The sequence below is a fragment of the Halichoerus grypus genome, chromosome 6 (genome assembly GCF_964656455.1).
Source record: "Halichoerus grypus chromosome 6, mHalGry1.hap1.1, whole genome shotgun sequence".
Taxonomy (NCBI): domain Eukaryota; kingdom Metazoa; phylum Chordata; class Mammalia; order Carnivora; family Phocidae; genus Halichoerus; species Halichoerus grypus.
In genome coordinates, this window is record NC_135717.1 from 72,880,704 (window position 1) to 72,904,943 (window position 24,240).

The 24,240-nt window shown below is 34.6% G+C and overlaps 1 protein-coding gene across 7 annotated transcripts in view; it reads right to left on the reverse strand.

The window, feature by feature from the left end:
• CUL2 (cullin 2) overlaps positions 1-24,240 on the reverse strand; it is a 109,819-nt gene that overhangs the window by 51,009 nt on the left and 34,570 nt on the right. For all 7 annotated transcript variants that reach the window (XM_036084153.2, XM_036084152.2, XM_036084157.2 and 4 more), the window contains 3 exons: positions 22,972-23,066; positions 16,376-16,481; positions 10,582-10,664 (listed from right to left, as the gene is read on the reverse strand). In XM_036084153.2, coding sequence (XP_035940046.1) covers positions 10,582-10,664; positions 16,376-16,481; positions 22,972-23,066 — 284 coding nt within the window. The remainder of the gene's footprint in view (positions 1-10,581; positions 10,665-16,375; positions 16,482-22,971; positions 23,067-24,240) is intronic.

Below are 24,240 nucleotides of genomic sequence, written 5' to 3' on the forward strand. Positions count from 1 at the left end.
AAACATAGGTAGCCTTAGCCTTAGCAACAGATTTATGGATATGTCCTTAGGAAAGGGAAACAAAAGCAATAATAAACTATTGAGACTACACCAAAATAAAAAGCTTTTGCACAGCAAAGGAGACCATTAATAAAACAAAAAGGCAACCCAGTGAATGGGAGAAAATATTTGCAAATGGCATCTAATAAGGGGTTAATATCCAGAATACATAAAGAACTTACACAATCAACATCAAAAAAAACAATTTAATTAAGAAATGAACCAAGGACCTGAACAGACATTTTTCCAAAGAGATACAAATGGCCAACAGACACATGAAGAGATGCTCAAATCACTAATCATCAGGGAAATGCAAATCAAAACCACAATGAGATCTCACCTCACACTAGTCAGAATGGCTAGTATCAAAAAGACAAGAAATAACAAGTGTTGGTGAGGATGTGGAAGGGAACCCCCATACACTGTTGGTGGGAATGTAAATTGATGCAATCACTGTGGAAAACAGAATGGATGTTCCTCAAAAAAATGAAAAACAGAAATATCCTATAATCTAGTAATTCCACTATTCGGGTACTTATCCAGAGAAAATGAAAACACAAATTCACAAAGATATATGTACCCCTGCAATTACTGCAGCATTATTTACTAGAGCCAAAAGAGGGAAGCAACCAAAGTATCTGATTGAATGAATGGATAAAGATGCAGTATACATATACAATGGGATATTACTCGGACATTAAAAATGAGATCTTGCCATTTGCAACATGGATGGACCTAGAGGGTATTATGCTAAGTGAAATAAGTCAGACAGAAAAAGACAAATGCTACATGATTTTACTTACACGTATAATCTATAAAACAAAACAAATAACAACAACAAAAAAGCAGGCTCTTAAATACAGAGAACAAACTGGTGGCTGCTGGAGGGGATGTGAGTAGGGCGGGGATAGGCAAAACAGGTGAAGGGATTAAGACGTATAAACTTCCAGTTGTAAAAATAAATAAGTCACGGAAATGAAAAGTACATCATAGGAAATATAGTCAATAATATTAATAATGTATGGTTACAGATGGTGACTACACTTAATCGTGGTGAGCACTGAGTAATGTATAAAACTGTCAAATCACTATGTTGTACACCAGCAACGAATATAACATAGTATGTCAGCTATACTTCAATAATAGAAAATAAAGGCAAAGGTTAATTTGTAAACGTGAAAAAAAATTCTTCTTACAAAGAAACTCTAGACCCAGATGGTTTTGCAGGACGTTTTACTAAATACTCCAAAAAATGATCACCCCATGAACATTAAAGAGGGCACGTGCTGTAATGAGCACTGGGTGTTATGTAAGACTGATGAGTCACTGAACTCTTCCTCTGAAACTAATAATACAATATATGTTAATTAACTGAATTTAAATAAATTTTAATAAATGATCACCCCAGTTTTATACACTCTTTTACTCAAAAGAAAAAGAGGGAATAGCCCCTAATCCATCCTACAAGGATGAGCCTGATACCAAACCAAAGACATTATGAGAAAGAATATTTATAGGCCCATTCCATTCATGGATATAGATTCAAAATTCTAAATAAAGTATTATTTAGCAAATCAAATGCAAAAGTTTATAAAAATTATTATAGACAACAACCAACCTGGGTTTTATTCTAGTTATATGAGGATAGTTTAATATTAAAAAATCCATAAATGTAACCTACCACACTAACAGATTAATAGAAAAAAACCATGATCACTCAATACAAATAGAAATCATTTTATAAAATTCAATACCAAATTCAAATTAATTTCATCATTCTGATAAAGAATATCTAATAAAAAAACTAGAGGAAGCATCATTTTAAAAGAGGAAATGTTACATGTGTAACCTTTAAAATGAGGAAAGAGACAAAAGATGCTCATTATCCATCACTCCTCTTCAACATTGCTGTGGAGGTCCTGGTCATTGAGGTGTGTGTGTGTGCACAGCAAGTGTATGTGCACACACACAAAAAGGAAACATAATTATCATTTACAGATTATGATAGCTTACATAGATAGCACAAAAATAAGCACAAATTTTTAGAAATGACACTTTTTTTTCTTGGAGAAGAAGCTAGAAATGATGGAATTTAACTAAGTGGCTGAATGTAAAATTTATATATTAGGAGTACTGTATTTCAATACATGAGCAGAAAACAAATAGAATGGATAATTATACAAACTTTTTGTACCAGTATCAGAGAATATGAAGTATCTTGAAATAAATCAAACAAAATGAATGAAGAACATTTACAAATAAATTTATAAAAACTTATTAGGAGATAATAGGAAGATGTAATAGGAATAACTTAATAGGAAGGTTTAATAAAGATGTAAATTCTCTCCAAACTAACTTATATATTCAACTCAATTTCAATACTGCAGAAAATTTTTTCTAGGTAACTTATAATCACCTTTAAAAAAAAAGATGATTATGACCTGTATATGAAAGAGTAAAGGGTCAAATAACAGCAAGAACACTTCTGGCTTATGGAGGGCAAATCTGCCTTACCAGATATCAAGACTTATTATGCTATAATAATAAACACAGTGAGGCATGGGCCCAAGGACAGACAAACAAATGGAACAGAAAAGAGCCCTGATAGGGAACCACACCTGTAGGAAACTTTGGAATCTAACAGGGGTATGATGTTAGAATAGTGGTGAAAGTAGGAAGAGTTCAAAAACAAAACAAAACAAAACAAAAAAACCCAGGAGCTATGAATTCAAATTTTTTTTTTCCATTTGTCACTTAATTCTTGCCTTTGTTTATGATTATACAACAGAGAGAGGATGCTAAAGTCATGACTGCTTTGCTGCTGAGTTATAATTTCAGAATAAATAAAACTTTTCCAATTTAACAAATATTAAGCACAGACACTTATTTCAGATTACAATTTGCCAAATGATTCTCTTGGGGATAAAGAAGTCCACCATGTAAATTCTAAGGCAGCAATTCTGATCCTATGAATCCATAAACCTTCTAAAAAGTATGTAAAGTTTTGTGTGCATATGTATATTCAGTATCTTTATGGGGGGAGGCTCCAGAGCTTGCATCATCTTCTTAAAGGAATATAAAGATTCCACACAGAAAAAAAATAAATAAAAACCACTGTACTTAAATAAACAAATATTTACAATGATGGTACAACCATCATCAGTAGTTACTTGGGAAGAGAAGAAAGTTGCAGCTAAAAGGAAGAAAACTGGGATATTCACATTTTATGTGCCAGTTAAACTTAAAAAATATATTTTTTAATTTTGAAATAATTATAGATTCACAGGAAGTTGCAAACATAATATAGAGTGGTCCTGAAAATGGTCATCTGGTTTTCTCTAGTGGTAACATCTTACATAATTATGATACAACATCAATCACAGGAAATCAACATTGATTCAACCTATAGACCTTATTTAGATTTTTGACCTTATTCAGTTTTTATGCGCAATTATTTGTTTGTATATATGTAATTCTATGCAGTTTTATCACATATCTAGATTCATGTTACTGCCACTATATTCAAGATATACAACTACTTTATCACCATAAAGCAACTAACTCCCTCATACTACCACTTTATAGTCTCACACCAACCACTAATCTGTTCTAATTTTTAAGAAAAATATATTTTAAGTATTCTTAATACTTATGTAAACTCCCGGGATGCAAGTACATATGTATGTGTGTATATGTAATATATACGTGTGTAGATATATACATAGACACATCCATATAAATGCATGTACACACATATATATATGCACATATACAATCTTAAATGCATGGAAAATTTCTATTAAAAATACTTTAAATCCTTAATAATGGTTTGCTTCAAATAACAGAACTGAAGGCATCAGGGGAGAAGTAAAAGTCTTTTAATTTCTCTTTTTAACTTTCTTTACATTTTTAAGTATGTACAATCAACATATTTTACTTTTATAATTTTTTTGTAGAAAGTTAATGCTTTTAAACATCCCTTGTGTAAGCTTGATTTTCAGTGGCCAGATCTGAGAAACCATAAGTTCACAGTAATGCCCTTTAGAAACTTGTAGAGAATATCTAGGAACCTAGGGATGATTACAGGGAAAGGAAATTGTGAATAAGTTGACAGTAAATCAAACTTGTAATATGCTCTGCTAGATCTGAAAAGATTTTTTCTCTAAGTTTGCTGGAGCTCTTTCCACAAAGAAGTTGTAGGCACACACAATAAAATACTTCTTTGTTAGCAGCAATGGCAATGAGATGCAACTTCAGCAAACTACTGCTAAGAATATGTAATATATGGGTAAGACCACAGACTCAAGGACCAGAATGACCTAACTTCTGATTCTCATTAACCCATATACTAGATATGTGACCTGAGTAAGTTGACTATCCTCTCAAGCCTCATTTTCCCCATTTGTAAAATGAGCCTATGATAATATTCACCATCACATCCCATTATAAGGCTCAGACAAGTTTACCAATGGGGAATACCTACCAAAGCCACTTGTCCTTGTAATGGAAGTTATGATATCTGGCCATATTATCTCAAATGACAATGGATAAATAGATATTAAAGCAAAGCAGTGGAAATACCAAAACTGGAAGTTTGTAGGCATGGAGTCTCTTTCCTTAGCTATTTCAAATTCAGTAAGTCATTTCTACTTATTGAAGTTCAATTTACTTACTTATAAATAAAACTTGCCCTGCCTCCTTAAGATCAAATAAAGAACTGTGTGTAAAATTACTAGAATATTCAAAGCATTATAAAACTAAAGTGTATATAAAAGCTAAAGTACTAGAACTAGGAATGAAAGAAATATTCTGTGAATTTAAAAGATAGGCATAATGGATTTAGAGTTTGCAGAAGCCATATTTGAATCCCTGGAATTAAGAAGATAGGGGCTGGACTCAAATTAGCTTTGTTAGAGTACCACCACTGACATCTTATTTGTAAAATGGGAATAGAAGTAGTATCAACATCCCAGAGTTATGAGTATTAAATGGGATAATGCAGGTAAAGCTTTTAGAATACTTCTTGGCACAGAGCTCCCATATTTTATTATTATCATTTTTTCCCCATATTTTATTATTATTGTTGTTGTTGTTATGCCTTAGTTTCCTTAGCTGTAAAATGTGGGATAACACCTACTTAATACAGTACACATGAAAAATGAATGAGATATTAGATTAGTAGGGCATGTCAAATAATACTTTCATGGAAGCTGATTATAACAACAAAATTAAGACAAGTTGGCCTAATATCTGTAACCAAATAACCTCTATGTCTTTTCCAAAATATCCTGTATTGTATTATTTTTTAATTTTTATTATTGTTTTATTACTATTGTACTATTTTTCATATGCAGTTAGATTTTCTTTAATTTCTCATCAAATTCATTTTTAACAAGCTAACAATCACACTTAAGAAGATTTACTAGGTTGGGACAAAACATATTAAAAGGGACATTTAAAAAAAACTACATTTAGAAAATTGAAACAGTATTTTCAATAAACTTAATGTAAAATAGCTGAATTCCAAGTCAAGAAACAGTTAATATTTCATAGCAAAATAAATACATTAGAACCTACAAATATTGTTGGGAGTGTTCTTTTAGTTAATTATGGTTTAGTAAAGAAAAGAGAAAGAAAAAAAATTTTCCCACCCTACTCCTTCACTATCCTTTTCTCTCCATCTCCCTATCTTTGGGAAAAAAAAGGGTGAGCGACGGTTTTTTAAAACCAAGTTACTAATTGCTACCGTCTACTTTCTACTATTTAGCATTAACATTAAATTCTAAAATATTCCCTTATCCTCTTTGGTGGCTTGTTTTTTGTTTCTGTTTATTTGTTTGTTTTTTTTTTAATGTCCTATGAGGACCCCATAGAAAGAACAATGCTTTCCTCTTCTCTCCCCTCACATAAAAAAACTCATATTTGGGTATTCTTAAAGAAAGCATTTTCAGATGGAGTGGCCATCATCACACTGCAACTCGCTGGTCTAGATAATTCCTACAACATCAGTTCCAGTAAAATGAAATTTATTATACACACAGCTGTATGACTGACTTTTAGTGCTTCTGATTCCCCAAAACTGAAGTCTAGTAAGAATTTTTTAGGCCAGGGGCACCTGGGTGGCTCAGTCGGTTGAGCGTCTGCTTTTGGCTCAGGTCATGATCCCAGGGTCCTGGGATCGAACGCTGCATTAGGCTCCCTGCTCCGCGGGAAGCCTGCTTCTCCCTCTCCCACTCCCCCTGCTTGTGTTCCCTCTCTCGCTGTCTCTCTCTGTCAAACAAATAAATAAATAAAATCTTAAAAAAAAAAAAAAAAGAATTTTTTAGGCCAGAGCTGACCTAAGGATCTTCTATTCTGGACTCCACAGGAAAACTTACTCTCTTAAATTCTATTCACACAGCAGTTAGGTAAAGAGTCCACCATGCTGGCCCATGAGTAGAGTGGAAAGCCATTTTCCCACAAACTAACCTCACATATAGACAAGTTACGAATTTAACACTGGGGCTAAGAGGTAAACAACTACCTAGAAAAATCTGTGTTCTCAAATAGGTATGTTATCCTTTCAAGATTTAAACTGAGAGAATATTCAGTTCAATATTCAATATTCAGTTCAATTCAGCTATGCCCTGGAAGATCCAAAAGGTATCAGGTTTGCAACAACAAATGACAGGTCAATTCATGGAAATCAATGAGAACGAAAACACATCAGTCCAAAACCTATGGGATACTGCAAAGGCAGTCCTAAAGGGGAAATACATAGCCACCCAAGCCTCACTCAAAAAAACCCAGAAAAACCCCAAATTCACCAACTAACTTTACACCTTAAAGAACTAGAGAAAAAGCAACAAACGATGCCTAAGCCACACATTAGAAGAGAAATAATTAAGATTAGGGCAGAGATCAATGAATTAGAAACCAGAAACACAGTAAATCAGATCAACGAAACTTAGAAGCTAGTTCTTTGAAAGAATTGATAAGATCAATAAACCACTGGCCAGACTTATCCAAAAGAAAAGAGAAAGGACCCAAATTAATAAAATTATGAATGAAAGGGGAGAGATCACGACTAACACCAAGGAAACAGAAACAATTATTAGAAATTATTATCAACAACTATATGCTAAGAAATTGAGCAACCTGGATAAAATGGATGCCTTCCTGGAAACCTATAAACTCCCAAGACTGAAACAGGAAGAAACTGACAACCTGAATAGGCCAATAACCAGTAACGAAATTGAAGCAGTGATCAAAAACCTCCCAAAAAACAAGAGTCTAGGGCCTGATGGATTCCCGGGGGAATTCTACCAAACATTCAAAGAAGAAATAATACCTATTCTCCTGAAGCTGTTTCAAAAAACAGAAACAGAAGGAAAGCTTCCAGACTCATTCTATGAGGCCAGCATTACCTTAACCCCCAAACCAGGCAAAGACCTCATCAAAAAGGAGAATTTCAGACCAATATCCCTGATGAATATGGATTCCAAAATCCTCAACAAAATCCTAGCTAATAGGATCCAACAATACATTAAAAGGATCATCCACCACGACCAAGTGGGATTTATCCCCGGGATGCAAGGGTGGTTCAACATTTGCAAATCAATCAATGTGACAGAACACATTAATAAGAAGAGAGAGAAGAACCATATGGTCCTCTCAATTGATGCAGAAAAAATATCTGACAAAATACAGCACCCTTTCCTGATTAAAACTCTTCAGAGTATAGGGATAGAGGGAACATTCCTCAAGTTCATAAAATCCATCTATGAAAAACCCACAGCGAATATCATCCTCAATGGGGAAAAGGTGAGTGCCTTTCCCTTAAGATCAGGAACACAACAAGGATGCCCACTCTCGCCACTACTGTTCAACGTAGTACTAGAAATCCTATCAACAGCAATCAGACAACAAAAAGAAATAAAAGGTATTCAAATTGGCAAAGAAGTCAAACTCTCTCTCTTCACAGTTGACATGATACTTTATGTGGAAAATCCAAAAGACTCCACCCCCAAATTACTAGAACTCATACAGCAATTCAGTAATGTGGCAGGATACAAAATCAATGCACAGAAATCAGTTGCTTTCTTACACATTAACAGTGCAACTGTAGAAAGAGAAATTAGAGAAACGATTCCGTTTACAATAGCACCAAAAACCATAAGATACCTCAGAATAAACCTAACCAAAGAGGTAAAGAATCTATATTCTAGGAACTACAGAACACTCATGAAAGAAATTGAAGAAGACACAAAAAGATGGAAAAACATTCCATGCTCATAGATCAGAAGAATAAACATTGTTAAAATGTCTATGCTACCCAGAGCAATCTATACCTTCAATGCCATCCTGATCAAAATTCTAATGACATTTTTCAAAGTGCTGGAACAAACAATCCTTAAATTTGTATGGAATCAGAAAAGACCCCGAATCGCCAAGGAAATGTTGAAAAAGAAAAACAAAGCTGGGGGCATCACGTTGCCCGATTTCAAGCTATATTACAAAGCAGTGATCACCAAGACAACATGGTACTGGCATAAAAACAGACATAGAGACCAATGGAACAGAATAGAGAGCCCAGATATGGACCCTCAACTCTATGGTCAAATAATATTCGACAAAGCAGGAAAAAATATGCAATGGAAAAAAGACCGTCTCTTCAATAAACGGTGCTGGGAAAATTGGACAGCTATACACAGAAGAATGAAACTCAACCATTCTCTAACACCATACACAAAGATAAACTCAAAATGGATGAAAGACCTCAATGTGAGACAGGAATCCATCAAAATCCTAGAGAACATAGGCAATAACCTCTTTGACATTGGCCACAGCAACTTCTTTCAAGATATATCTCCAAAGGCTAGTGAAACAAAAGCAAAAATGAACTTTTGGGACTTCATCAAGATAAAAAGCTTCTGCACAGCAAAGGAAACAGTCAACAAAACAAAGAGGCAACCCAGAGAATGGGAGAAGATATTTGCAAATGACACTACAGACAAAGCGCTGATTTCCAAGATCTATAAAGAACTTCTCAAACTCAACACCCAAAAAACAAATAATCAAGTCCAAAAATGGGCAGAAGACATGAACAGATACTTCTCCAAAGAAGACATACAAATGGCTAACAGACACGTGAAAAAATGTTCATCATCATTAGCCATCAGGGAAATTCAAATCAAAACCACTTTGAGATACCACCTTACACCAGATAGAATGGCAAAAATTGACAAGGCAAGAAACAACAAATGTTGGAGAGGTTGTGGAGAAAGGGGAACCCTCCTACACTGTTGGTGGGAATGCAAGTTGGTACAACCACTTTGGAAAACAGTGTGGAGGTGCCTCAAAAAATTAAAAATAGAGCTACCCTATGACCCAGCAATTGCACTCCTGGGTATTTACCCCAAAGACACAGATGTAGTGAAAAGAAGGGCCATATGCACCCCAATGTTCACAGCAGCAATGTCTGCAATAACCAAACTGTGGAAAGGGCCGAGATGCCCTTCAACAGATGAATGGATAAAGAAGATGTGGTCCATATATACAATGGAATATTACTCAGCCATCAGAAAGAATGAATACCCAACTTTTACATCAACATGGATGGGACTGGAAGAGATTATGGTAAGTGAAATAAGTCAAGCAAAGAAAGTCAATTATCATATGATTTCACTTATTTGTGGAACATTAAGGAATAACATGGAGGACATTAGGAGAAGGAAGGGAAAAATGAAGGGGGGGAAATTGGAGGGAGAGATGAACCATGAGAGACTATGGACTCTAAGAAACAAACTGAGGGTGTTAGAGGGGAAGGGGGTGGGGGGATGGGCTAGCCCAGTAATGGGTATTAAGGAGGGCATGTACTGCATGGAGCACTGGGTGTTATACGAAAACAATGAAGTGTGGATCACTACATCAAAAACTAATGATGTATTGTATGGTGACTAACATAACATAATAAAATAAAATTAAAAAAAAAAAAAGAATTTTTTAGGCCAGAGCTGACCCAAGGATCTTCTATTCTGGACTCCACAGGAAAACTTACTCTCTTAAATTCTATTCACACAGCAATTAGGTAAACTCATGCTGGCCCATGAGTAGAGTGGGTAGCCATTTTCCTACAAACTAAGCTCACATATAGACAAGTTACGAATTTAACACTGGAGCTATGAGGTAACCAACTACCTAGAAAAATTTGTATTCTTGAATAGGTATGTTATCCTTTCAAGATTTAAACTGAGAGAATATGTTCAAACAATTCAGCTATGCCCTGGAAGATCCAAGAGGTATCAGGCTTGCAACAACAAATGACAGGTCACTTCCTTCAGGGACTTACTTATTTACTAAGCATATTGGGCTAAAGACCAAAGACCTATCAAAAAAAGATTATAAAACCATTTTAGAATATTGGCATTAAGATGGAAAATGAGGCTTGTTTAAGTAAACCAAGGCCTATGTCTAGTTAACAGCCATGCAACTGTACACTATTTGAAACCATTTCAAACAGCAAATTAGAATTGACTCAAGAAGACAAATATCAGTACTCACTTTTTTATTTCTCGGAGCAACATTCGGATAAGGATGGTCTGAAGTGGTTCAACCATCAATTTCCTCCACATATCCAATGCTAGCTGCCAGGAAAAATAAAAATTATCAAGGATGAATTACCTAGTATTTGTTTTTAACATTTATTAAAATGTTAAAAGACTTCTTAAAGTAAAAATACACATCAAGTATTTACAACTAATACTTCAAAAGTCAAATGAAAATTGAATATACATAAAAAAATGAATTTCTAATTTAAATTGAAAATGAGTATCAGACTTGTATAAAGAACAGAATTAAGGCTTCAATTAATTGAAATTGAATTGAATTCAACTGAATTAATTGAAAATCTTAAAGAAATAATTGATTTGATTTTTATAAACTATAATTTACTGGTTGTTAAATGCCTGGTATTACGGAAAGGCTGTATAAATGTCAAGACCAAGAGAAACAAAGGAATTATGTTAAAGTGATTTGGCTGTTGGCTGATTTTTAAAATTATAAAACCTCTCATACAAACATAAAGGGTAAGTCAATTAAAAGAATAATAAAATAGAATATCCCTGTATTCACCACCCAGTTTAAGAAACTCAACTTCCCTATTAGTGTTGCTCCAAACGTCCTCCTACTTTCCCCTCAGAGGTTACCACAACCCTGAATTTTGTGTTAAATCATTCCCTTGCCTATAGTTCTATCAAATGTGTACATATCCCCATATTTTTTTTAAATTTTAAGTCCAGTATAGTTAACATACAGTGTTATATTAGTTTCAGGTGTACAATATAGTGATTCAGCAGTTCTATGTATTACTCAGTGCTCATCAAGATAAATGTACTCTTTTTTTTTTAATTTTTTATTGTTATGTTAATCCCCATACATTACATCATCAGTTTTAGATATAGTGTTCCATGATTCATTGTTTGTGCATAACACCCAGTGCTCCATGCAGAACGTGCCCTCCTCAATACCCATCTCCAGGCTAACCCATCCTCCCACCTCCCTCCCCTCTAGAACCCTCAGTTTGTTTTTCAGAGTCCATTGTCTCTCATGGTTCTTAAGATAAATGTACTCTTAATCCCCTTCATCTACTTCACCCATTCCCCTCACCCACCTCCCCTCTGGTAACCATCAGTTTGTTCTCTATAGTTAAGTCTGTTTATTTTGTTTATGTTTCTTCTCTGACTTATTTCACTTGGCATTATACCCTCTAGATCTATCCATGTTGTTGCAAATAACAAGATTTCATTCTTTTTTATGGCTGAGTAATATTCCTTTGTATATATAGACCACATCTTCTTTATCCATATATCTATCAATGGACACTGGGGCTACTTCCATAATTTGGCTACTGTAAATAATGGCGCAATATACACAGGGGTGCATATGTCTTTTTAAATTTGTGTTTTCATTTTCCTTGGGTAAATACCCAGTAGTGGAATTACTAATTATAGGATATTTCTGTTTTTCATTTTTTGAGGAACCCGTTCTGTTTTCCACAGTGATTGCATCAATTTACATTCCCACCAACAGTGCATGGGGGTTCTCTTCCACATCCTCACCAACACTTGCTAGTTCTTGTCTTTCTGATACTAGCCATTCTGACTAGTGTGAGGTGAGATCTCATTGTGGTTTTGATTTGCATTTCCCTGACGATTAGTGATTTGAGCATCTCTTCATGTGTCTGTCGGCCATTTGTATCTCTTCTTTGGAAAAATATCTCTTCAGGTCCTTGCTTCATTTCTTAATTAAATTGTTTAGTTTTTTTGATGTTGATTGTGTAAGTTCTTTATGTATTCTGGATATTAACCCCTTATTAGATGCCATTTGCAAATATTTTCTCCCATTCACTGGGTTGCCTTTTTGTTTTGTTGATGGTCTCCTTTGCTGTGCAAAAGCTTTTTATTTTGGTGTAGTCCCAATAGTTTATTATTGCTTTTGTTTCCCTTGCCTGAGGAAACATATCCATAAATATGTTGCTAAGAATGATGTCCAAGGGAATACTACTTATGTTTTCTTTTAGGCATTAATTAAATTGTTCAGGTCTCATGTTTAGATCTTTAACCCACTTTATTTTTGTGTGTGGTATAAGAAAGGGGTTGTTCCATTCATCTGCATGTAGCTATGCAGTTTTCCCAACACCATTTGTTGAAGAGACTCTTTTCTCCAATGCATATTCTAGCCCCCTTTGTCATAGATTAATTGACCATAGAAGTGTGGGTTTGTATGCATGGGTCTTTTATCCTGTTCCACTGATATATGTGTCTATTTCTGTGTTAGTACCATTCTGTTTTGATTACTACAGCTACGTAAGATAGTTTGAAATCTGGGATTATGATACCTTCAGTTCTGTTCTTTCTCAAGATTGCTCTGGCTAGGGGCGCCTAGGTGGCTCAGTCATTAAGTGTCCGCCTTCGGCTCAGGTCATGGTCCCAGGGTCCTGGGATCAAGCCCTGCATCGGGATCCCTGCTCGGCTAGAAGCCTGCTTCTCCCTCTCCCACTCCCCCTGCTTGTGTTTCCTCTCTCACTGTGTCTCTCTCTGTCAAATAAATAAATAAAATCTTAAAAAAAAAAAAGATTGCTTTGGCTATTTGGGGTCTTTGGTGGTTCTATACAAATTTTAGGATTATTTGTTCTAGTTCTGTGAAAAATGCTATTGGTATTTTGATAGGGATTACACTGAATTTGTAGATTGTTTTGGTAAATTCTTGTGGTTTTAACTGGCATCTTCTTGTGTGAGGCTGGGCATCTTTTTGTATGTTTATTGTACATCTTAAGTTTTTTTCTGTGAAATGCCAATTCATCTCTTTTGCCCACAAGTCCATAGTATTTATCTTGTTCTTAATAAAAACTAGAAGTTTTTTATATATTGTAGAAATTAATCCCTTGACAGTTTTATATATTGCAGTCATAGTTTGTGACTTAACTTTTGAGTTCCTTTATAGTGTTTTTTTAGTAAAAATACATTATACTTTAATGTCTCAAAGTTATCAATCTTTTCCTTTATTGTTTGTATTTTTCTTGTCTTTTAAGAACTTCCTTACTCTAATGTCAGGGATATGTGTGCTCTTATATTGCCATCCAAAAGTTTTCAAGTCTTGCCTTTCATATTTAAACTCCAATATATTTTTCCCATAAAGAGTACAAATTATTCCAGTATCAAAAATTGATTGCTCCTCTGTTTCCAATATAATTGCATCTACACAGCCATTATTCTGGTTTTAGCCTCTCTATTCTATTTCCCTGGGGTAACTTTATCCTATTTCAAATAAGTAAAAGCATCCGCCATCCCACAAGGACCATTCTTCAAGTTTTCCCTTATTTTTTGCTTTTTAAATAGCACAAACGGGGAAAAGGTGATAAAGAAAATGAGATGTTATTAGCTATGACAGGAGAACAAACTATGAAGCCTTTTGAAAGCAAACTGGAGGAGCTATCAAAATTCAGGGTGTGCTTAGACCCAGAAAATCCACTTTCAGGTACCCACTCTAAGAAAATGTCTGCTTGTGTACAAAGAGATATATACATAAATGTTAACTCCCTAAATGTAAGATCTGTGTCTACTTTGTTCACTACTGTATTCTTAGTATATAGAAAAGTGCCTGGCACACAGAGGGGTTCAAAAAATTTTTAATAAATGAATAAATGAACAATGATATTCACAGCAGAATTGTTCATAACAACAAAGAACTAAAAACTAAGGAGAATAGTTTAATAAATGATTAATAAATTATTCTATATTCCTATTATAGAATACTGAGCTCTCACAAAAATAAACTTATGTGCAAAGAACTAGACACATTAACCAAAAAACAAAACAAAACAAGCAAGAAATACAAGTTGCAAGATATATGGTATGCTATCATTATGGTACATATGATATGATACCATTAATGTTTAAAATACCAAATTAAACCATCATGTGCATAGTATAAGTATTTATATGCAAATGCACAGGTAAAATTCAGGAAAGACATATTGTTTATGGTGACTTCCTCTGGGAGGAAGAGTGAGCTTGATGGTGTTGGTGATAAGGGACAATTATTAAAATATTCACTAATAGTCCTATGAACTAAAGCAACTACTATTTCCCACTAATCTGTTACTCTACATCCTTTTTCCCCTATAGTTTTATTCCTATTAAACACATAATGTGTCCAGATTTTTTCATGAAATATTTTCCCCTTTATTAAAGTTTCTATGAACTGTTTTCTACTACTAATTTATCTCTTTGCCTTCATAACAAAATCATACTGTACATATTCATCTATGTATAGTTTTTACTGTTGGATATTAGACATTTAGATGGTCTACCCATTAGTCACCCTTATTGACAATAATTATTTATTTTGGTGTAGTCCCAATAGTTTATTATTGCTTTTTAGGCATTAATTAAATTGTTTAGATCTTTAACCCACTTTAAGTTTATTTTTGTGTATGGTATAAGAAAGGGGTTGTTCAATAATATTTAATTTTTAAAGATTTTATTTATTTATTTGACACAGAGAGAGAGTGTGAGTATAATAAGCAGGGGGAGCAGCAGGCAGAGAGAGAGGGAGAAGCAGGCTTCCCGCTGAGCAGGGAGCCAGATGCGGAGCTCAATCCCAGGACCCTGGGATCATGACCTGAGCCGAAGGCAGACGCTTAACAACTGAGCCACCCAGGTGCCCCACAAGGAACACTTTTAAATATTTGAACTTTTTTCCTGTTATTTATTATTTTCACAGTACAGATTACCAGACATGGGATTATCTGGTTACCAGATATTGCGCATTTTAAAGTCTACTGAAAGACAACGACAAATTTCTTTCCAAAAGGATTATTCTAAATAAAATTTCTACTAATGCTGCATCTTAGCTGTTTATTTCTTTCATTAACACTCACCACAATTTCACATTAATTTCTATTCTTATTTGGCATTGCTTCCCCATGAGGACAGAGACCTTCTGTCTGTTCACCATTGTATCACCAGTACCTGGCTACTCAATAAATACATATTACATGAATAAACAAACATTGTACTGGAGTATTTCTTTCACAGTGAATATATGCTTTATGTAATTTTCCACATTTAAATTTGTACTGTACCTCAAGAATCTGAAAGAACTACTTGATCTCCACACTTCATTGTTTTACTCTGAACTTAATTACTTTTTAAAGTTAAATTTGTTATATCCATAAATCTGTATATCCTCTCTTTTAGGATCTCTTTTAGGCCTATGACCTTTGCACTTTATTTTTTTTAAAGAGAAGGAGCATGCGTGCACATTAGGTGAGGGGAGCGGCCGAAGGAGAGGGAGCGAGAGAAAGAATCCTATGCAGGCTCCACACTCAGCATAGAGCCCGACACAGGGCTCAACCCCACAACCCTGAGATCACGACCTAAGCTGAAATCAAGAGTCGGATGCTCAACTAACTGAGCCACCCAGGCGCCTTGACTTTTGCACTTTTTAACTACAAGAACCTCAAGAGTATTTTCTGAATACTCTTAGAAAGTATTTTCCTAAAGACTTTTTATGAGCTTTTTCACATAGTGGAACTATTAACCTGTCATTTATTCATCCATCATTAATTTAATTATTAAAATAATACTAATCATATCTCTTCTGTTCTCATCTATGTGACGATTCTTAGGAAATCACTGCAGTGTTTTATTAACTTAACATTTAGGATGTTTTAAATCTCGACAATGTTAAGATAGTCAACATGGTGTCCTTAAAAAAAAGGACAGTGAATCAAATTCCCTCAATACATATAAAAACACTCTCATGTTTGCTAGTCATTTAAAGAATTTCCTACCTCTCCTATTTCCATAAGTGGTTCATTCATATCTACACCACCATAGCCATACTGAAGGTCAGCTTCTGTCAATTTATTCTTTTTAATAAACTGGGTGTTGAGATACCTGAAAAACAAATATAGTACCATTGGACACTATGTTAAAATCAGTAGGAAAACAAATAACTTGCAACTTGAAAATAATAATTTTAGGGTTATAAATCAACTACAGAAGAGTGTGGTAATATATCCAAAGAAATTCTGCAGAAGTTAGAAATATAATTTAAAAGGATCAAAGGTATCAGCCGAAGGCTTTAAGAGCAAAAGAATAACCTCTAGAGTAGGGGGAAAAAACCCTATTACCTCAGTCTCACTTTAAAAAACTCAAGGGTTTTGCTCTAAAAATTTCCAGTACTCATATAGCCCAACAGCTCCTACCTAAGGAGCTTCTACAATCCTTCTACAATATAATTTGCTCATTCCCAGATTCTTCTTAGAAAGTCAGGATAAGTTCACTTTGCAAAGAATTAAACCAAGAAATAGTTAAAAGATAAAACTCAGGTCAGTCCTTCAATTTATATCTATCACCAGGAAAAGATGTAACTTTTCATTTTTAAACAACAACAAAAAGAGATCAGATTAGTAGGTAAGAAAATGAAATAGACTATTATAGACAGTAAGAAGTATGGGCAAAACTGACTAATGTAAGATCACTTTGTCTACGAGAGGAAAACAGCTTTATAATGTTTCGACATATTCTAAGACTAATAACTGTAATGAACTCTACAAATTACTGAGATGAATATAGATTTCTTTAAAGTAAATAAAATGTGTAGGCAGGGCTCAAAATATTCTAGCACTCACTTTTCACAATCTTAGATTTCACTATAATGCCTATAATGCTCACCACCTAAAAGTACTGACTTGAAAGGTTCTGCCATGTGTAAATAGCTATAGACAACACAAATAGGCAATAGCCACGAAATCTCTATAGTAAAACACACTTTCTAGTGTTCACTGCATCAAAATGAAAAGTCCACTTCACATTTGCAGACAAATGAAACTGAAAACAAAGACAACAAAAATTTCAACTGCATAACTCCACCAACAACTCTAGGAGACAATGAAAAACACAATTCCTGGAATTAACTCCAAAGCTGTACAGATAAACCATTTACAAAAGTTGCACTCCCACACTAACTACAAGCCTCTAGACTCCAAGGCTTAAAACCTTGGTACTCTCTTTGACATTTTAGTCTCCTCTACCCATATGTTAAAATGTCCTATTATATTTTTCCTTCAAAATGCCATTTCACCCTTCCTTCCATTCTCTCTAGTAGTATATCCTCCTAATTTCATGCTGGCTTTTCAACCATGCTTCCAATTGAAGAAAAGGGAATAGGACTGAGAGAGACAGAAGAAAGAGGTAGAGAGAGAACATCTGGGAGATCTGGACTGAAAAAGGGATATATAAAGTGGAGAGATCTTTTAACCTCTGGCCTCTGTCATCAGGCTCAAACACACTTCTCTCAGGCCTGATCTGATACCAATCCAAATGACCTTTAACTTCCCATCCCATTAAAGTAATTATACGCAACTGTTTTATATTTTTCACGGTACTTACTACTTTGTGAAATAATTCAATTCTTTTATTTGCTTACTTGCTCTGTATATCTGTTGCCTCTCTAGAATATAAGAACTACAAAGCAAGGACCTTGCTTACACAGCATCCAAACCAGCGGCAGGTAAATACGAAGTCCTCAAAAAATACTTCCTTGATGAACTACTGAATACATAAACGGATAGCATTCCAGACAGCAGGGAGAGCAAAAGCTAATATTAGAATACAAACTTAGAAAAGCAGCCTGGAGTCAGATCATAAAAGCCACAAATGCCAGGAAATAAAAGTAATCACTAACATTTACTGAGCTCGTGTCATGTGTCAGGCATACCCCTAAGCATTTTATGTGGCTGAATACTATGAAGTAGATATGTGTGGTACTACTATGACCCTCCTTTTATATGTAAGAAAACTGCAGCTTAGAGAGCTTAAAGAACTCGCCAATGGTCAATCTGCTAGTGGGTGACAGAGCTGGCACAGAAATTTCACAAGTTCTCCCTCTCTCATTCAACAAGTATTGACCAAGTGTGAACTCCAAATCAGGCAGTGTGCCAGGCCCCAGGGACAGAAAGATGAAAAACAAAAATGTGGGCTTCCTGCACAGAGTTTATAAATCCGGTAGAATATACAAACATAAACAAATACAATATTTCAACAGTAACATGTGCTCCCTGAGTAGTGGGAATTTAATTGTCGTATCTTTACCATTTATATGTGCCTTCCTATATGGATCCTTTGCACCAAACCAGTTTCTTTTTTTGGTCTGTGGTACCATGGCCATCCCAGTAATCCCACTAAAAGATTAGAAACATTTATCTCTCATCCTTCCATTTTACTCCTTTAATCAGCTGCTCTTCACGTCCTCCTAAACTACTACTCATCCTCTCCCATTACTTTCCTTCTCTCTTCCAATGCCTTTTGTTTAATCTCTGCTTCGATCATGTGCAACACTCCCATGACTGGTCTCTATTTCCTGTTTCCGCTGTCTCTAATTCATCTAAAATTTACTCACCTATTCAGAATACTAAGTAGCTCCTTTATACCTATAGAGTAAGTATAAACTTCTTAGGATAGTGGTTTGCTAATGCTGAACAAGCAGCTGCTAGATCTGCAGAGGTCTGGAATCACTGTTCCGTTTCAAAGATCTATATGTATATTCTTGAGCCAGCATACTGCTTTAGTGGAGCTTTATGTTTTATATCTGATAGGACAAGTCACTATTCTCTTTACCTCATGGAATAAAACTTGAACTTACATTAATCATTCCAGATTTCTACTCCTGATGTTAAGTTTAAGCTTGATAGATAAGCTTTTAAAATAATTTAAAGATATAACTTAAAATGTAAACAGTGCAATTTTTCATTTTGATGTGGATACAATTCTTAACTTCTAAGTCATTGGGAGTATTTTACAGTCAATTTTATTCATCACACATTTGTTTTTAAATAAAGACATACGTTCTAGGAAATCATAAAAGAATCAGGTTCTAATAATTTCTTAAAATATTTTATACTCTACCACACAGGCAATACCTGGCTGTTCTGCTCACATATAATGCAATAGTTTTTATAATTTTTATAATGTTTTTATAATTTATTTCACCAACAAAGTGTTTAATAAGTATCCTTTGCTTTCCTGGAATATTAGCACTGACACAATTAAAAATAGTACTTGACAATAATGAATAGTCAAAATTTTGAAGCCTCAGAGAAACCAAGCATTTCAATCTGTCTTAGGAAATTCCATTACAAAAATTGTTCTCATGCTAATACCTACTGGATTTCAAGAGTTGTTAGTTCTCCAGCTAATATCTTACGTACTCCACTTCAAGAGCCAGTAGGGTCTAAAGAGATATGTAGTACTGGGAAACGTGACGCAGGAATATCATTATTTTCTTTAAAGTCAGAATCCTTAAATTACCTATGCTAATGCATATCCATCGTATAAATCAATCAGAATAAAGAAGAGGCTAGAAATTACTTCATAAAAGTGTTAAAAAATACTTTTAAAACAAAACTGAATTTTTCCTTTATATTTCTTTACACAGATTTCCTTATAGAGTATGACTAAAAATGATTAGCTAGCCTGGATAACCTCAGTACCCCACAATTAAAAACTATCATTAAGCAGTTTTCATCTAATTATTGCCAACTATAGCCTCTATGAAAAGGATTTTACCATCTATTCTACCAATATAATTAAATAAATGATGATCAGCCACATGATGCCAACACCCCAGTGGTCAAATAAAATTCTCTCTAAGTGAATCCCATGAGCCATCAGTTCTAAGTCTTTGCTACAGACAGTGGACGGTTACTACGTGATTTCAGAGAGTGATCAGATGTGCATGTTAGAAAAAAATAACATGAATTCAGTAAATAGAATAAATTTGAAATCAAAGGCCAGAAGACTGGTTACAGGGACTTTATCATTAATAGTTCAGGTGAGAAATGATAAAAAGCTTGCAATGCAAAGGAAATAATGAATTTAAGAGACATCTGGAGGACCTGACCAATAGGGATCAGGTAGAGAGGACAACCGTAAGTGAAGAAAGGATAAGTGAGACTTCCGGCATCTATGTCTGTATGTACAGTATTACTACCAATTAAAATTAGTAATACTGGGGCGCCTGGGTGGCTCAATTGGTTAAGTGTCTGACTCTTGATCTCAGCTTGGGTCTGAATCTCAGGGTCGTGAGTTCAAGCCTTGCACTGGACTCCATGCTGGGCATGGAACCTACTTAAAAAAATAAATAAATAAATAATAAAAATAATACTGGGGACAGTGTGTATGTAAAAGATAACAAGCTCAGTTTTGAAATCTGCAGTACTACAATGTACCCATAGAATACCCTGAAGGTATAGGCAGGCTAGGTAAAAAAATACTCCTCTGAAACTCAGACCACCTGGGATAAACACATATTTTGGTGGTTAGCAACATATAGGTTGCAGCTAAAACCAGGAGTAACTGAAATCATTTTAGAAAGAATGCATAGTGTAAGATAAGGGATGAGAACAGAATCTACCTAAATGACTAAAAGAGTGTATCTAGAATGAGACTAAAGTAGAATGAAGAAGTGAAATAGGTTTAATTGGGCTGATCTGGGTTTAAATTGTGATTTTTTTTTTGTAGCTGAGTGACCTTGAGCAAAGTCTTAAATGACCTCTCTGAGAGCCTAGTTTCCTCAGCTACATATTTGGAGACACCAACTACCTCATATGGTTTATATACACGCATACATTTGTGTATATAGCATATATATTTAATAAAACTTCACTAACAGTACCAATTTATTATTAATATTAGTATTAATTTAAATAGTACCAAATTATTGGTTTTGATGCAGGAGAACCTAGAAAACTAAAAAAAAAAAAAAAGAAAGAAAGAAAACCAATTTAAATCTTTACTAAAATGTCTCGGCTCAAGAGGGAACCCACTGCACACAGCATACTGTACTGGCATATAGTCTAAATACTCTCTTAAGTCATCTATATACCAGTGGCCCAAGCATGTGGCCAAAGGCATGCATGTGCTCTCACACTCATCCTTAAAATTCCTCTAATTTTCCTCCACAATTTAGCTAGGGAATTCTTAAAAGTTCTATTTATGACTATCTTACTTTGGTGGACAAGGGAAAAAAAAAACAACCATGAAATGTCAGGATGTTTTATGTATGGCAAACACTTTTATAAAAGCCAAAGCCACGGTAAACCTTGTGCTTGTCAGCAACTGCTGGCTTCTGATTTTATTACATTTGGCTCTTCTAAGAAGAAATAAAAGCTAATGGAGGTTGGAATAAGCTCCAGTTTCTAACAGAGGCAACTTACAGTAAGTAAACTCCAGTGTTGTTATAAAAACCTACAGGAACATGAACCAGCGACAAAGGACAAACACGCCAAGAGAACCAAGCCCTGGCTTCAGTGTGGTAGTCCAGCAATGCATGGAGTCACTGTACAGATAATACTCTGACACCCAGCTTCACTCCTCAGTTTCTCACTGGGGAGAAGTGAGGAGTTTCTCTCCAGTGAGAAACTGAGGCAGGGATCCATCTCTGCCCATGCCACAATGCATAGGCCAAAATTATCACCGCCTCCATCGCAGGCCACAACCATTTCAAGAGCAGACACTCTCATTCCAAGTGTCAAAGGCCCAGGTGACTTAATGACACTATTCCTTATTTATCCACTATTCTTCGGTAAATAGGTTTCTGCCTTATGTACCCAGGAATTTATTTCCATTGTCTATGTGAATGGGTTAGAAAGGATCAGCGCAGAGTACCACAGGAACATGCAGGAGTGACAGTTAACACAAAAGATCTAAATAGGAGACTGCGTAGAACAAGGAAGAGGGAAGTTCAGAGACAGGAATGGTGGAGAAACACATCAGAATTCGTCATTCAGAGAAAGGAAGACAAGCAATCCAGACAGATACGACAGCACAAGGAGAGGCAGGAAAATGTGAGAGATCATAGGACATTATGACACTGTAGGTAATTGAATATAATGCCTAAAGGATAAGGTAGAACTTCAAGGGAACAACTGCTGAGTGCTTTAACTAAGTGTTTCCATGAGGCATAAAATACTGGATCTTAGAGTCAAGTAAGAGCATACGGGAGGGGAACATGGGTTTGGATTTACTCCACCAAGTTTCATCCAAGCTGAAGTTGCACTTTGGAACTCTGTCAAGATCTAACATGTGCCATATATATATAGAGAGAGAGTCCCAGACAATACGAAAAAAAACAGAACTATGAAATTAAATACAGTTTTAGTTTTCAGAGAATAACTTTCCATATACTGCCTGGCTCCCAAAGACTCACATGACCCAGGCTACAGACCTTTCCCCATAGCAGACAAAGTCCATTGACTAAAAAATGCTTTAGTTTTGTTCATTTATTTAAAAATTTAAAAACAAAAAGCCAAAACCCAAAACTCCTTCAATTACTGAATACAGGCAACACTGTTTAGGTTGTCAAAGAGTTTAAAGGCGTACTTACCTATACAAGCAGTCCATATAGTCTGCACCTTTGCTATATTCCTCCCAATATCTATGATACATAACAAGTACTTGCTCTTCAGACTCCAGAACTGTCTATATAAAGAAGAAATATATTTTTACTTGGAAAGCACTAATGATTTTCATTTGTAAGCTATGAAATTTATAAAAAATGAATGTTCTAAAAAGTAGTCTAAATTACATTTACAAATTACATTCTAATTTAACTGCTTTTAGTAAAATTGAAACGACCAGAAAAAAGTGTGTCTTAGATATGAAAATAAAGCATTCATCCATACTAGAGAGTAAACAGTTTCATTCTCTAAAAGGATAAAATGTGATGGTGTGAGGTTGTCTTTGGGCTAGAATATCATATTAAGATCAGTTTAAAAGAAGATGTAATTCTACTGCCACATATCTGTGTGCTTCCTCAAATCCCTCACTTTTGATCATCCTGCTAGTTATAAAAATATATCATTACTCTGAATTATTCACTTATGTCAATAAGACTATTTATGAAAATTGACAGCTTTTCTATATTCCCCAAATAAGTTGTTTTATATTTACTTAACAGAAATCTGTTACTTTTTGAAAAATAAAAATCAAGCTTAAATCTGAGATCTAACTTTTTCAAAGTTATTTTTGAAGGAAATCTAGTCTAACAGTAAAAATACACTGGACTGATATTCAAAAGATATTAGGTTCTTTTATCTCAGTTCTTTCATTAACTGTCCATATGACTTTAAGCAAGTCATGACCTCAATTTCCATCTAATTAATTCTCTGCTGAAATGCTATGCTTTTAAACTTGGAATTTTAATAATTAAGGCTCAAGAGACAGAAACAACCTATATATAGTATCTTTTTTGCCTCTCATATTAATAAATTAATTAAAAATAGCAACTACTATTAATAATGCTGGGGGAAAAAGCACACTTAGAAACTGCTGCTGCTGGGTGAATAAATACGAGAACAATTTGTTACTATATATCAAAACAATAAAAAATGTTCATGACCTATGACTTAATAATTCCGTATCTAGGTATTTATCCTATAAAAAACTCAGCTACACAAAAATAATTTAGCTACCAGGATATTCATAGAAGCATTCATTGTTTATAAAAACAAATTATATATATTGCAAATAATCCATATGCCCAGCAGTACGACAATATTTTGTGTGTGTGTGTTTATTGTTATGCTAATCACCATACATCATTAGTTTTTGATGTAGTGTTCCATGATTCATTGTTTGTGCATAACACCCAGTG